At 51.7% G+C, this 14,607-nt stretch overlaps 1 protein-coding gene and 1 long non-coding RNA gene across 2 annotated transcripts; one reads left to right on the top strand and one right to left on the bottom strand.

Moving 5' to 3' along the window:
- Positions 1-428: 428 nt before the first annotated feature.
- PLAC9 (placenta associated 9) lies at positions 429-13,244 on the bottom strand. The gene is made up of 4 exons (XM_059169774.1): positions 13,105-13,244; positions 2,917-3,014; positions 1,660-1,783; positions 429-1,186 (listed from the first exon to the last, which is right to left on the bottom strand). The coding sequence occupies exons 1-4, from the start codon at positions 13,154-13,156 to the stop codon at positions 1,140-1,142; spliced, it is 321 nt and encodes a 106-aa protein (XP_059025757.1). The 5' UTR covers positions 13,157-13,244; the 3' UTR covers positions 429-1,139.
- Positions 5,531-9,282, top strand: LOC131828773 (uncharacterized). The gene is made up of 3 exons (XR_009352566.1): positions 5,531-6,676; positions 6,955-7,096; positions 7,763-9,282. It is a non-coding gene; the product is annotated as an uncharacterized LOC131828773 (long non-coding RNA).
- Positions 13,245-14,607: the final 1,363 nt, after the last annotated feature.

Below are 14,607 nucleotides of genomic sequence, written 5' to 3'. Positions count from 1 at the left end.
TCACACCTAGTACGATGGTTATAATAAAAAATATGGTGAAGATGCGGAAAAATTGAAACCTTTATATACACACTGTTAGTGGGAGTGAAAAATGGTACAGCCGCTGTGCAAAAGCCGTTTGGTGGTTCTTTAGAAATTTAAACAAAGAGTCACTATTTGACTCAGCAATTCCATCCTTAGTCAGAGACCCAAGAGAAATGAAAGCGCCTATGCAAAAATTTGTACATAAATGTTCATAGCATTATTCATAATAGCCAGAACGTGCAAACAATCCAGATGTCCATCAACTGATGCATGAGTAAGAGTGGGGCATCCATACGATGGGGTGTTACTCAGTGATCAGAGGGAACGGAGTACTGATACACACTACAGTCTGGATGAGACCTGAAAACACGGTGCTCAGTGGGAAAAAACTTGGACACAAATGCTGCATGTTGAATGATTCCATTTATATGAAATGTCCAGAATAGGCAAGTCCATAGAGAGAGAAATATTAGTGGCTTCCGAGGGATGGTGGGAGGAGGAATGGGAAGTGACTGCGTACAGGTACAGGGTTTCTTTGGGGGATGATGAAAGTGTTCTGGAATTAGCGTACAGCCACGTGAAGCCACTGAATTTGTACAATTCAAAAATGATTAAAATTTTGAAATTTATGTTGTGTGCATTTTACCTCAGTAGATAACTTAAAAATCGCACACAAATTTGCACACATATCCTCTGGCGATCTTTCGCGGACATGTAGATTCTGATGCGGGAGGTCTGGCTGGGTCCCCAGTCCTGCATTTCTGACAGGCTCCCAGGTGATCTCACTGCTCCTGTTTTGAGTAGGGAGGCTGCTCGGAGGGCCCCTGCGCTATTCTGGGCCTCAGGTGCTTCATCTTTGAACCAATTCCTGCCCTGTCTGCCCCTATAAGTAAGGAGGGCAGGAGCACTGACCGCCTGAGGTCTCCCCGGTCTGAGCCCGCAGGAGGACATGGGCCCCAGGGCCTGGGAGTAGATGGAGAAGGCATCGTGGCTATAGGGGTCACTGTCAGCAGACACAGGGGAGACCAAGGGAGGAGCTTTTATTTTGCACCGAGCTGATGAAGGCAGGCCAGAAGGCACAGCTCTGTACTCAGAGGAGAGCTGCTACATGTGTGTCACTTCCAGCTGCTGGGCAGCTCAGGCTCGGGGGCTCCAAAGCCATCTGAAAGAGAGGCGGCAGCTCAGGAGTGCGGCAGGTCCCCTGCCCTCCCCTCCCCTCCCTTCCCAGTCCCCAGAACTCTTGTGCCAGGAACACAGGGCATGGGGAGGGAGCAGGTGGCAACCCCCTCTGACACCCCATCGGAGGGGTCTGTGGTGACCCAGGATGGGTCTTTGCAAGGGACCTGAGAGGGGTGCAGGAGCTTTGAGCCCGGCGAATGGCCCGGGGGATGGGGAGGCAGAAACTCTGCGTCCAGGACAGTGCTCCGTGGGCCCCACGTGAACTGCACCAGCTCTCCCAAAAGCCCTGACCAAGGTGCCAGGCTGCAACGCCCCCAGGCAGGATGGAGGGCAGAGAACAGGCAGGGAGAGTTGGGGGATGCCTCCCCACTCCGCTCAGAAGGCGCCAAGCCCTCTCCTGGTTTGTCCAGGCCACATCCCCAGCCCAAGCTGTCCTCTGCTGCCCCAGCTGCTCACCATCTCCGAGGAGGTCGGGGGTGGGGCCAGAGGGCCCTGGGGGAAGGTTCCAGGCCAGCGCCTCCAGCTGGCCCAGCAAGCTTTTCAGTTCCGTCTCCAGGTGCTCCACCGTCTTCTCCACCGTCTAGAACAAGAGAGATGGCAGCAGGGCGTGCAGGGAGCACAAGAGTGGTGCCAAGTCTTGCTTCTTTGGCCACATCCTCAGAGACACCTGGCAGCCCAATGGGGCGCAGCGGGGAGAGAACTGAGTGCTGGGGGACCTAAGTCTTCCTTGTTCAGGCTCTGGCCCTGGTGGCCTCTCAGTTCCCCAGATGTTAGAATCCCAGGGCATCACTCTCTAAGGCGGCTCCTGGCCCTGGCAGGTGTGGCGCAGAGCAACCCTGGGATTCTCTTTTCCATTTCTGGACTTGACCGGGAGAGCACATTCTTTTTGTCGCCCTGCCCTCTGGTGGCCATTCTGCCAAATGACAGGTTTGGGATTTGAACCGTTCTTTAGTCAGGCATCCTAACTTCTTCCTGAATGAACCCCCTTAGCAGTCTGGTGAAACCTACAGACCCCTTCTCAGAATAACACTTCAATTGAAAAAAATAAAGCATGTAGGATTTTCTAGGACACCAATTGTATTAAAGTTAAGTACTAAAAGTACTTAAGTACTAAAAGTTAAATCTTTGATGTAAAAATGTATGTATTTATTAACTCATGAAATAACATAATCTAACATCAGGTCTAGCAACTACTGTAATTTTGACATACAGTCTAGGATGAATAATAAATAGGTTGATATATTCACAACTATAATGGGATAAAATTATCTGTGATTTCTATTGAGAACAAAGTCACTGTACTGGTAAATACATTTAAAGTTTGTTGTCTGTACTTATAATGAATGGAATGCTAAATTTCAGTTAAAGGTTTGTGAAAATAAAGTGTAGATCTTTTCCCACACAAGTCATGGACCTGGTGTTACAGACCATGGCTGAGTGACAAAACACGGTGACTGAATGTCCACCCGCTCATTGTGTAAGGACATGATCTCGAGCTGGGTGGAAGCAAGGCCCGTGGGGGGGCAGGGTCTGTAAAGGGCTGGTGAGCCTAACAGCCCAGGGAAGGAGGGAGATGCTTCACATGGAGGCCAGGGAGCAGGACTGGCCTGTATTTCCCCCATTTTCCAAAGCAAGATTCTCCCGAGCCCTAGAAAGCTACCAGTCTGGTAGGTGGTCCCGAAACTGCATGTCCTCCCAAACCACCCTGGTTACCTCCTCTATGACGTCTAAACGGTCGTGGACAGCCATGTGTCTGTCACACCCTGTGTTCCAGGCCGGTTCTCCACGGGAGGGCACAAAGGGCTCAGCAGCTGTGGGAAAACAAGCCTCGTCACCATATCCTAGAACACCAGAGACCCCTGCCAAGCACTGGGCTCCATGAGGTGGGTCCTGAAAACAGTCACAAAAAGGTGCAAAGGAAGCCCGAGTGTGGGTCAGGGTATGAGGATGGGGTGCCCCAATCACTCACTTGTCTCTATGGCCCTGGTCCCGTCCCATGCCCAGGTGGGCTTCTTGAAGGAGGTGTTGCCTGAACTCTGTAAGGTAAGGAAGGGAGGAAAGGTCCCAGCCAGACAGAATGGCACGTGCAAAGAAAGAAAGGCATAAAATGGCACAGTTTCATGCCCAAACCCTCACGGGGCTGGAGTGGCTGGAAAGTACAGGTTGAACGGGAGGAGGAGGAGGATCATGGACACAAAGCCAGATGCCCCAATAAACAAACCATGATGCTTATTTGGGGTTTATTTCAACCGAAGAGTCACACGGTCATATATGAATTTTGTAAATACAGAGAATGGATTGGAGGGATTTGTCTTTGAAGGCAGAGAGTTATTGCAGTAGTCAGTGTGGGAAGTGTGGAAGTGAGGCAGGGCAGTAGGAATAGAGAGGATGAGGAGATATTTTAGCCATCGCCTTGACATTGGTGACTAGTCAGTCACATCGAACATTTGATGAGTAGTTACCGTGGACCGCATAGTATGCTAAACCAATGTGCGAACTCAACCAAACTTCACAACAACCCAGTTACGATCCCCAGCTGAAGCACAGAGGGGTGCAACGCTATGGGCAGTGCCACACAGCAAGTCTGGAGAACCTGAGGTTCATCCTGTTCACCTCTTGGTTCATCCCTTTTCTCCCTTACGTTAGTTCCTCCTTGGTTCTTCCGGCACCAACCAGCCCTCACACCGGAAGTCTCAGGGACCGGCTTCTGGGCTCAGGTTTCAGTGTAAGTGGCCCCAAGATGGCTATGGGGCATCAGAGTTGGCTGGAACCTTGGAGAACCCTGACACTCTGGAAGGAGGCTACTGTCTCCAAAACGTAGCGAAGTGAAGAGTTTCGCTGAGGACGAGGTGGTCAGCCAGGGCTGAAGCAGCAGAGAAGTCTAGCGAGGTAAGGATGGAAAGACAGAGTGAGGAGAAAATCACTGCTAAATCCCACCCGGGGCATTGTTCACAGAGCAGCGGAGGCAAAGCAAAGTCTAGATGCTATAGGACCAGGAGGGAACGAGAGGTCCAAGGGCAGAAACCTGGATCCTGGGAAACATTTTCCTGAAGCCTTTCTGTGAAGTAAGGGCGATCAGATAACATGGTGTACAGAATGTTTCTTGCTGTTACTGTTCTTTGAAGAAACAACCATGCTGATAGCCTGAAGGGCAGGAGCACTGAGGAGCGGACGGGCTGGGAGCCCAGCAGTGGTGGGGGCGGCGGGGGCGGCGCTTGGAGGCGGAGAGGGGGCCCGCAGAAGTGGTAAAGGCAGACAGACCTCTCCTCAAAGGGCCAAGACGCAGACTGAGTTCTCACCTGTTCGTTTCTCCTTAGTCCGTGAAGTGAGAAGGGAACGGTCTGCTGGAAATTCATGTTGACTTATGAAAGAGGAAGCTAGTTGTGAAGTTTTCGGGGATTCTGTGAGGGGGCTATTAAACACAGCCATGAAAATGGGAGGCACGGTGACCGGCAAATGACTTCTTTTTGTCTTTGTCTTTGTTTTTGAGAGCCACTTTATCTGCAGGCCACTGGGGAGGGGGCTCGAACACAGAGAGGGCTTCAAAAGGAGGTGAGGAGGAGGAGGAAGCCCATGCCGAAGGACCCCACACTCCAGGGGGACATTTGGAAAGACCAGTCCCCCCAGAGAGCCGCCCTGGGTACAGAGTGGCCAGGACGGGGGTGCTGGATGGAGCAGAAGCCCGGGGGTCTGCAGAGATCATGTGGGGAGATCAAGGGAGCAAAGGATTGAGGATTTTGCCAGCAAGGCGTTAAGAGGATGAGCTCTAGCTTGGATAATGAAGGAAAGGAGGCCAACAGGAAGGCCCATAAATTAAGAGAAATGGAGGAGCTGACAGGACTGTCTTAGTAGGATGACGGAGTAACAGAAGGAATGAGTGGTGACAGACGTTGCAGTTTCAGCTCTGAGAAGTGGAACAGCTTCCGGGTGACAATACCAAGGTTGCAGTCATGGATGTGGGCGTCTGAGGCAGACTGGGGGCAAGGGTTATTGGACTTTATCTAGGCGCAAAACTGTTGTAACTGTAAGACCCTGGTGTTGGCTGGGCTGCCCAAGGAGACATACAGAGTCGCCCAGAAGACTGGCCGTTCTTGAGGTAGGGACAGCGACGGTGAGCCATTTTGCTGGTGATGAATGCGTAACTCTGGGACGTTGAATGAGTTGCCCAAGGTCACGCGGTCCGCAAATGACTGGACTCCAAGCCCCCTGGCCCTCTCCTGACCCCACCTCGGCAAGCTGGCCTCCCAGAGCTCTGCCAGAGCGCCCCCCCACCCCCCACCCCCCGTCCTGAGATGTTCCAGCTCCAACTCTATCTGGATCCCAGATCTTCCACGAAGGGGAGTGAACCAAGAGCAGAGACCAAACATGCTTCCGCTCTGAGCATCCTTTATGGAGATCAATTGGTTTCTCTAGTTTCCTTTTCATAATTTCCTTCCACTAAATTTCAAAAAGCTTCTTCAAAAAGACAAATGGTCTTGTTGACTTTGGAGAGGGGGATGGACATGACATGGTACTTTGGTTATTTTTTTCATCTATGTGTGGCTGGAGTGAGCACTGATTTTTTTTTTTTTTTAAAGGAGTCTTTTAGAGATCCATACAGAAGTTTCTAGAGATGAAATCCTAGCATATCTTGGAGTCACTTCAAAATACTCCAGCCTGGGAGTGGGAGGAGACATGGGTGGCCACACAAGATTGGCCCAGATTGATAACTGTTGAAACTGAGTGACGGGGACACGAGAGTTCACGCCACTCCTCTCTCAACTCTTGTATATCTGGATTGAAATGTTCCATAATAAAAGCCAGTTGTCTGATGGGGTTGTTAGCAAAAAGCAGAAGCCATCGTGGGCTGCATGCGTGGATGGGAAAGTTCAGGATGAGGGCGAGGGTGGCCTGAGGGACCCCACCTGGAGGGTTGTGCTCCGTTATGGGCCTTGGAGAGGCTGAAGCAGGGCTAGAGGCGGCCGCGATTAAGGGACGCAGAAGCTTGACTCATGTGTCTCAGCTGGAGAACCGGGGAGCCCAGCCAAGAGAGGAGGGACTTGCTAGGGGCTGGAGGAGCTGCTCTCACCCACAAGGAGGGCTGTCCGTGAAAAGGGGGTCTGCGCCTTGGGGGTCTGGGTCCACAGACGCCCTCCACAGGCTCTGCCCGCGGGCCCCTGCCACATCTCTCCCCAGAGCTTCGCCTGCCCTCTCCCAGACCCAGCTCGGGCCGGGAGGAAACAGTCTGACCTGGCTGGCCAAGTGTGAGGCTCTGCCAGGCCTGTAAGTCATGAACAACATGAGTCCACTCCCCTCCGTTGGCCTGAAACATCCTGTTTTCTACATGTCGGCAATGAGGTCTAACTTGGCTCCAAAACCCCTCCAGGGAGAAGGATTGGCCGAGGTTGCTCTCCACATCACACAGCACTAATCCCTCACATCTGGACAGAGCTGAGGCCTGAGCCCCGCCGCACAAGTGTCCGTGAGCTCATCGGTGAGAGAAAGCTGGGCCGGGGCCCTCACTGCAAGGCCGCCGCTGCGGCTCCCTCGGCCATGCCGGCCCTCACCCCACCACTGACCTCACTGTGCGAGGGCTGAAAACTCCCCGGGGGACCCTGTTCTCACCCTGCCTGGCCGGAATTGGCATGGGCCTGTGGGAAACTCTCCTCTCCTCCGGAGCCTTTGCTGCCTCCTTCCTAACCCGGGGTGGGGAGGCCCAAGGCCCTCCCTCCTGCCCCTGTAGTTCACTCAGGCTGTGGTTCTATCTTTCAGGGTCTGCTGAGAGGCCTCATAAATTAGCTACAAGGACAGAACGGGCGTGAGTCAAGGACAAGTTCTTTCTTGGACCAGAAGTTCCCACAAGTCACGAGCTGGATGTTCCCTGTCTTTGAGCGCCTCAGACGGAAGGCCCGGGGTAATGCCTGCTTCACGGGGTTGTTGGGTTGCTCGAGAGCGGGGAAGGCTGCAGGGTGGCGGTGTTCCTGCTTAAACAGCCAAGCTGTGGTTCCCCGTGTTCCCTCCCTTCCTGTGCTCCCGCCTGCCCTGCCCCGGCCAGTTAGGAAAGGGACCTTCTTGGAGGCCTGGTTGTTTTCCCTGGCTTGCCTCCCACTCGGGGCCTATGTGCACCCTGGATGGTGGCCATGGGTAGAACACAGAGCTCTGGTGAGAGCAGGCTGCGACGGAGGCCAGAGGCCCCGCGAGGCGCTGGGCTCACTCAGCCAGTTAAAGACGCATGGCCACCGGGTCCCCATCCTCTGAGGCGGGAAGTACGGCCTCTCCCACATACAGCATAGAAGACCTTTTGTGTCTAGGACTTAAACACTAAGAAATCACGTACAACTCAAATGACTTCTGGGATGACACGTAATTTCTCAGAGGCAACCCTGTACATTGCGATGGTTCCTGAGTCATTGAAGACATACTCTGCTTTGACCAGCAATGTTTGTCACTCAGGGGTTAACTGTATTTGGCCACATTCAATGTAATAGAATAATAAAATTTACCACATCAATATTTGTATCAAAATTTATGATTCACTTAAAACCATTGGTGGTTTTTAAACTTTTTTTTTTTTTTTAAGCCGAATACTACTTGCAAACAATTACATGAAGAACTCCAGTAATGTGCAACTGCTCCGGCTAAGTCGAGAGAGAGAACCTCGAGCCCCCAACAAAGAGCTCAGATTCTGAGGCACGTCTGGGTTTGGTTTGGGGACAGACATGTCCTCCTGTTCTCCTTGGATCTGAGTCTTGCTGGTCCCTCTGAGAGCACATCAGTGTCATTCCAGTACATTTAGTATCTGATTACGCAGGCAAGCTAGGCTACTACCCCAAAGGGCACCCTGAACTTTACAAGAGGTTTTTTTTTTTTTTTTTCCTCATGTATGAGTTCAGAGGTAAACTGCAAAAGCCCACAAGGCAGGGAAGGTCTAAGAAGCCATCCAGAATAAAGCTCTCTCTGCACACTCTGAAAAGCGCACCAAGGCTGGGTGTCAGAGACGCAGTCCAACTCTGGGCTTACTGACAGGGCTCTTTGCCTCCCCTGCAGAGAGTGAGGGATCTTCCCTGCTAGGTCTACTTTGCAGGATTGCTGTGCTGATTCAAGGAAATAGTGCACTTGAAGATGCCTTGCAATTGCCAAGTGACATGCAAAGGCCCTGGGGGGCATCCACCAGGGTAGCAGAAGATGGAGCAAGGCAAGAATTTATTCCCAAGGGCTCTGCCTCTCCACATGCAGCCAGCGCTCTGCTGGATCACTTCGACTAGCTCTCACGATGGAAAGGCATCTATTCTAGGAATAGATGAAGATCCTCTACAAGGATCCAAGGGACGTTTGGGAGGAATTCTCCAAAAAGGACACAGAGGGCTCAGTGCTGAACTGCCTCTCTGCACTCTTTTAGAAGCCAGTCCCACTCACCGGACTCTGTTTCTTCACCTTTACAACGGGCAGAACCATACTTTGCACTGGAAGCTACTATGGATTAGTGATCGCTCACGATGCACCAAGCTTTCTGCTGAGTGCTTACGTACAGTATCTCATCAGATTCTGTCAAGAGCTTAGAACTCTTACCTCCCTTTCTTACAGATTAGAAAACTAAAGATCAAAGAGATTGAATAACATGCTGGAAGTTACATAGCTAGTAAGCAGGAGGCACAGGATGTGTATCCTACCTGCCTCATTCCGCCTATACTGCGCACGTGAGTATACTGTGCAGTGATGTGAGCTTTTGTAAGTTAAGGGCCTCCTATCTTGGGGTCTCAGCTGCCTCCTCTGCAACAGGGAGAAACTGAGCATGTCTGACTCCACATTGCTTCCATTTCTCTGCCGCTGTGACCTACAGCTTAGAAACTTCTGCTTTGCCCTGCACGTGGGAATGTTAGTCATTAAAGAAATTTTGCTACAACTGAGATTTACAAAAACTGCTTTCTTACCCGAAACCTATCTCACTGGAGGAGGTACAGAAGTGCATACAGAGTTGACTATGTTAAGATTTACAGGAACAACATGACCAGATTCTTACACACAAATATCAACTGAGCAGGGACAAAGAAGTTACATGACCTTTTCCCCTTTCCTTATTCTTTTCTTTCCTTTTTTTCTTTTTTTTGGGGGGAGGGGAGGGTGGGTAAGATTTATTTATTTATTTTAGATACAGGGAGAGAGTTGGTGGGGAGGGGCAGAGGGCATGAGAGAAAGAATCTCAGGCAGACTCCCTGCTGAGGGCAGAGCTCAACCCCAGGACCCCGAGATCACTACCTGAGCCGAAATCAAGAGTCAGACATTAAACCGAGCCACCCACGCGCCGCGACATGACCTTTTTCAGTGTCTACAGACATCAGTCATCTTATGACTCCAATCTCCTCCCACTTCCCCCTGTTCCTAACATAAAAGAAGCTCGACTCTGGTGCTCAGAGAGGTGGTTCTCTGGGACAATCGATAGTCCACTGTCTCCTGGGTTTGCTGGCTTTCCAAATAAAGTCGCTTTCCTACCCCAACTTCTTGCCTCTCAACTTACTGGCCTGTCATTCGGCGAGCAAACAAACTTGGACACAGTTACAAGTTGAGGGGCTGGACAGGTAGGGGGCCAAGGGGACCTGGCCCTTTGCAGGTGCCTTGGGGCCCCACCAGAGCCCAAATGCGTGCCTCTGACTGAACTGTCTTTGAGTGGTTTGCTCCCACAATATCCATTTGTGTCAAAAGAAATGCTATGATTCTCACAACAGCCCTTCAGCATCTTCCTCTTTTGCTCAAAGCGGAAAGCAGAATTCCAATGGAGGACAGATGGCCATGGGGGCTTGGGGCAGGGGTGGACAGTGAGAGCATGCCCAAAGGGCCTCAAGGCATGGGTGACAATTAATGAAAGGGCCAGGCTCTAGGACCTTAGATTCCTCTGATGGGAAAACAAGAAAGGAACTCAGCAGAAACCTTAAAAGAGCTCTGTAAGTATAACAAGCAATTTGTTTCCATCAATACATAAAGAGTTTTTACAGATCAATATGAAAAACCCCAGTACCACAACTGAGAAGCCTAAGACAATTCACAAGAATTGTAGAAATGACCAATGCATTTAAAGAAAAAGTCCAACCTCAGTAGTAATCAAAGAAGTGCAAGTTAAAGCAATAAACTGTCTTAATATATTCTTGCATAACAGCAGATGTTTCTAGATCTAACTACCATTTTATAGACAATACAGGGGAGAGAAGAACATTTAGAGGACCCCTGGCAGATACAATCAGCTGAAATCTAATGTGGAGAACTTTATAGGACAAAAAACCCAGTTGTTTCCATAAACACATTTTGAGGAAAAGAGGGGGGAAGAGAAATTACCTATTAAAAGAAACTAACTGACATATCAGCCAAAAGCAATGTGTGTACCTTATTTGGATAAAACAAAACCAAATGTAACAACATGACACAATTAGGGACATTTAAGCAGGGATCAGATATTTGATGATATAAGAAATTACTGTCCAGGGGAACTTGGGTGGCTTAGTCCGTTGAGCGTCTGACGCTTAATTTCGGTTTAGGTCGTGGTCTCGGGATTGAGCCCTGCATCAGGCTCTATGCTCAGTGCACATCTGCTTGAGAATCTCTCCCTCTCCCTCTGCTCCCCCTCCTGCTCACTCTCAAATAAATAAATAAATCTTTAAAAAACGAAAATATCGGGGCGCCTGGGTGGGTCAGTCATTAAGCCTCTGCCTTCAGCTCAGGTCATGATCCCAGGGTCCTGGGATCAAGCCCCACATCGGGCTCTCTACTCAGCAGGGAGCCTGCTTCCTCCTCTCTCACTCCCCCTGCTTGTGTTCCCTCTCTTGCCATGTCTCTTTCTCACTGTCAAATAAATAAATAAAATCTTGGAAAAAAAAAAGAAATTATCGTCCATTTTTTAGGGTGTGATAATGGCACTGCAGTTGTGTTTATGAAAAGATTATCTTTGGGATGCCTGATGGAGTCGGTTTGGAGAGCATCTGACTCTCGATCTTGGGGTTGTGAGTTTGAGCCCCACACAGGTATACAGATTACTTAAAGAAATAAAACTTTAAAAATAAATAAATAAATAAATAAAACTTAGAGAAAAAGATTACTCAAGGAAATATTTAAAAGATTACTTAAGAGGAAATCTTTATGGATGAAAATATATGATGCCTGGAATTTCCTTTAAAATTACTGGAGGAAGGAGAGAGAATGCGAGTGACAAAGGAAACAGGACCGTCCATGAAACAATATTGCTGAAGTGGGGCGGTCGGTACATGGGGGTTCACCGTTCTGTCCTGTCTTTACCCCCAGGGATTTCATAATCAAAAGTTAAGAGAAACAATAGTAAGTTGTCCAAAGTCCGAAAGATTCCACACAAAAATGTGTGAACTCAGGTTGAGATTACATTAATACTTTCCCCCTTTTAAAAAAAATCTGTAGCAAGGAGCGGGCATCATCAGAAAGGAAGTCGTGTTTGAAAAGGGTTTTAAATTGAAGTGTATATACCGACCACAACTAAGGAGGCCCCAGAAAGTCCGCCACTTGTGGGTGGCAGCCAGCTCCTCCCTCTCGGGGAGCACAGACTGGGCTTTGTGCCCTGGGCTCCCGGAGGAGGGGCCGGGGGAGGAAAAGGGGGAGAAGGACCTGCACCGTGGCCTCTGTGCTGAGCACAGTCCCAGCCACTCTTTGCACAGGAGGAGGCTGTGGGTCCTCCGTAATTAACAGGTGGGAAAACCGAGGCTCAGAGAGATCAGTGAAGCCGAGGGGACAAAAACGGGAGCCAACATGTGCTGAATTCTGTGCTGGGGACTTCTTTCGTTCCGTTCCTGCAGCCCCCTCTGTAGGGTGGTTACCATTTTCCCCAACTCACAGAGGAGACAGTATCCCCGAGGGAAGCCACCTTCCCTCACCCAAGAAACTCTGCCAGGGGCTGCCCAGGATCTGCACTGGCCTCCACCCTGCCCCTGGGTGCTGGCTCCCACAGAGGGCCATGCCCAGAAAGGACAGGGACAGGAGGCATCCGTCCTAGCACAGGGCACTTCACCTGTGTGACTCACATCCTCTGGCTCCGGGCTGATGGGTGAGCAGCCTGATAGGGGGCAAGGGCCCCCCTGAGTGGTTAGGAGGCCTGGATGCCTGGTGAGGCCTCTGGCTTGGCTCTGCCAGGAGACCTGAGCCTTCCTCTCACCGGTACTGCTGGGAGGAGCCCCAGCCCCGCTGGCTGAGGGCTGCATGAATGAGAGTCTGGGTAAATGGGAGTGTGGCTTGTAAACCGTGAAGTACCAGCCATGTGCAGGGTCTTGGGGTGGTGCGTGAGCATCTGGCTGTAAGAAGTCTCTCGCCAGCCCCCCATCTGGGCCTCACCTAAGGTGAGAGCTGACGGTGCCAAGCAAGGCCTACCCGACAGGTACAGGGGTGGAGCACCAGAGAGCCTCTCCCTCCTGCACCCTAAGCTCCCCAGCCCCCTATCACTCAAGGCAGCTCAGGCCCTCAGGGAAGAGCTCCGGAAGCAGGAGGACTGACCTGCTCACCCAGACCGCAGAGCCCTCTCGGGCCAGAGGGGAGGTGAAGCCGTGGCCCTTCTCCCAGGGCCGTCTGCCTGCCCGCGGGCCATGCTGGGCCAGGTCTGGGTCATCGCCTGCTGGAACTCCGCTCCAAGGCAGTGCCCATAACCCAGGCCTGGGTGCCTCTGTAGGCACTCGGAGGCAGCTGGCCCCGGGGGTGCTGGGGGGATGTGTGCCCAACCTGCAGACTTAACCCTGCGATCCTTGCCTCTTCTCTCTCCTCGGGCCTCGAGTCTCTCCACTCATTCTCTACCTTTAGGTGGGCTCTCATGTCTCTTTTCAACCCTCCCTCCCGGGCCGATCCCCGCTTCTACAACTCTCTGCTCTCCCGCCGGCTCGGTTCCACCCCTGCCCCCCTACCCCGGGCCCCGGCCCCACTCACCGGCAGCGCAGAGCAGAGCGAGCCCGGCCAGCGCGCAGAGCAGGGGCCGCATGCTGCCGGCCGGCCGAGCGCAGCGCAGCGTCTCCCCGCCGCCGCGCCCCCGGGCCCGCGCCGACCCGCCCGCAGGAAATGCTCGCCTCCCGAGCCAAGATTCCTGGGCGGCTCCGGGCTCTCCGGCTCGCGCGATCCGCCCCCTCCGGAGACCCCGCGGGGCGGAGGGGCCGGCGTGCCAGCCTGGGCGCCTCTCCAGCCGCCTCCCCCCCCACGCCCCGGGGCGCGGGAGAGCGGTAGGGGGCGAGGGCTGGGCTCTGGGCCGCCGCTCCCAGCCCCAGGGGCTCAGGAGCCCATTTCACAGACCCGGACACTGAAGTCCTCCACTCGCAGCGCCGGCCCACGAACCTGCACCCCGAGGACACCGAGTGTGGAAGCTTTTCTCCGTCCACCGACGAACAGGTCATTAATTCCATCGGACGGTGTCTGGCCCTGAGAGGGGGACGCAGGGGTGGTGTCTGACTTTTACAGAAACTTCTTTTCTGCTAATGGGGTCCCAGCAATGTTAAAAGATACTTTAAAAAAAAAAAAAAAAAAAGGAAAATCGTGACTTTTATTCAGATATAAAATGAGTATATGCTCAAGATTTTCTTTAGCTCATTGGTCATGAGGGAACCAGAAAGAAGTGACAACCAGTCGGAAGGACAGACACACATCTGGAACATTGGCAAGGAAGGGCGGAGGTGAAGCTGGCTTCTTACACAGACACACACACACACAAGCTGGCTTCTTACACACACACAGACACACACACACACACATACACACCGTAACTGAACCTGTAACAGGAATCATTTGAATATCTGTACATGAGAATTATTTTAATTGCTCTCTACAATTTACACACTTGTAAAATGGCTTGAAGGCTAGGAAAGACCCAGAGCCCCAATCTGAATCATGGGGTGCCTGGGTGGCTCAGTCAGTTAAGCCTTTGCCTTCCACTGAGGTCATGACCCTGGAGGAGAGCCTGCTTCTCCCTCCCTCTCTGCCGGCAGCTCCCCCTGCTTGTGCTCTCCCTCTCTGTGTCAAATAAATAAATTTTTAAAAAATCTTTAAAAAAGTCAGAATCACAGTGCTCAGCAAATAGTTAAGCTCTGTACTAGATAGTGTTAGATAAAGCCTGGAGGAGGAAGCGGAGAAGTAATTCTCAACATCGCCTATGTCTGCCTCCAGGGGTTAACGGTCTAGAAGTGTGGTCAGATTAATAAACCGCAGCTCAGCTTTGATGATTTACTTCCACACAGACAACCTCTCTGGTCTTCACTGCAACTCTGTGAAGGGTGCCTCCTATATCCCTCCTGTAGATCAGGACACGGAAGCTCTGAGATGTTAAGAACCTTGCCCATAGTCACGTAGCTGGTAAATGCGGAGGCTGGATGTGAATCCAGTTCTCCCACCTCTGCGTGCCAGCCCTTCCATAAGGATAGATATACACTTGGTCCCTGAGGGCCG

This window comes from Mustela lutreola, chromosome 4 (genome assembly GCF_030435805.1).
Source record: "Mustela lutreola isolate mMusLut2 chromosome 4, mMusLut2.pri, whole genome shotgun sequence".
Classification (NCBI taxonomy): domain Eukaryota; kingdom Metazoa; phylum Chordata; class Mammalia; order Carnivora; family Mustelidae; genus Mustela; species Mustela lutreola.
Note: the sequence above shows the minus strand (reverse complement) of the source record. Positions and strands in the feature narration are given on the sequence as shown.

What these genes read in the sequence shown, in the direction of transcription:
- PLAC9 (XM_059169774.1), bottom strand. Translation starts at nt 13,156, where the DNA reads ATGCGGCCCCTGCTCTGCGCGCTGGCCGGGCTCGCTCTGCTCTGCGCT. An exon ending in CGCTCTGCTCTGCGCTGCCG is followed by an intron (nt 3,015 to 13,104) that starts GTGAGTGGGGCC and finishes GTTTTCCCACAG; the next exon opens with CTGCTGAGCCCTTTGTGCCC. An exon ending in GTTTAGACGTCATAGAGGAG is followed by an intron (nt 1,784 to 2,916) that starts GTAACCAGGGTG and finishes CTCTTGTTCTAG; the next exon opens with ACGGTGGAGAAGACGGTGGA.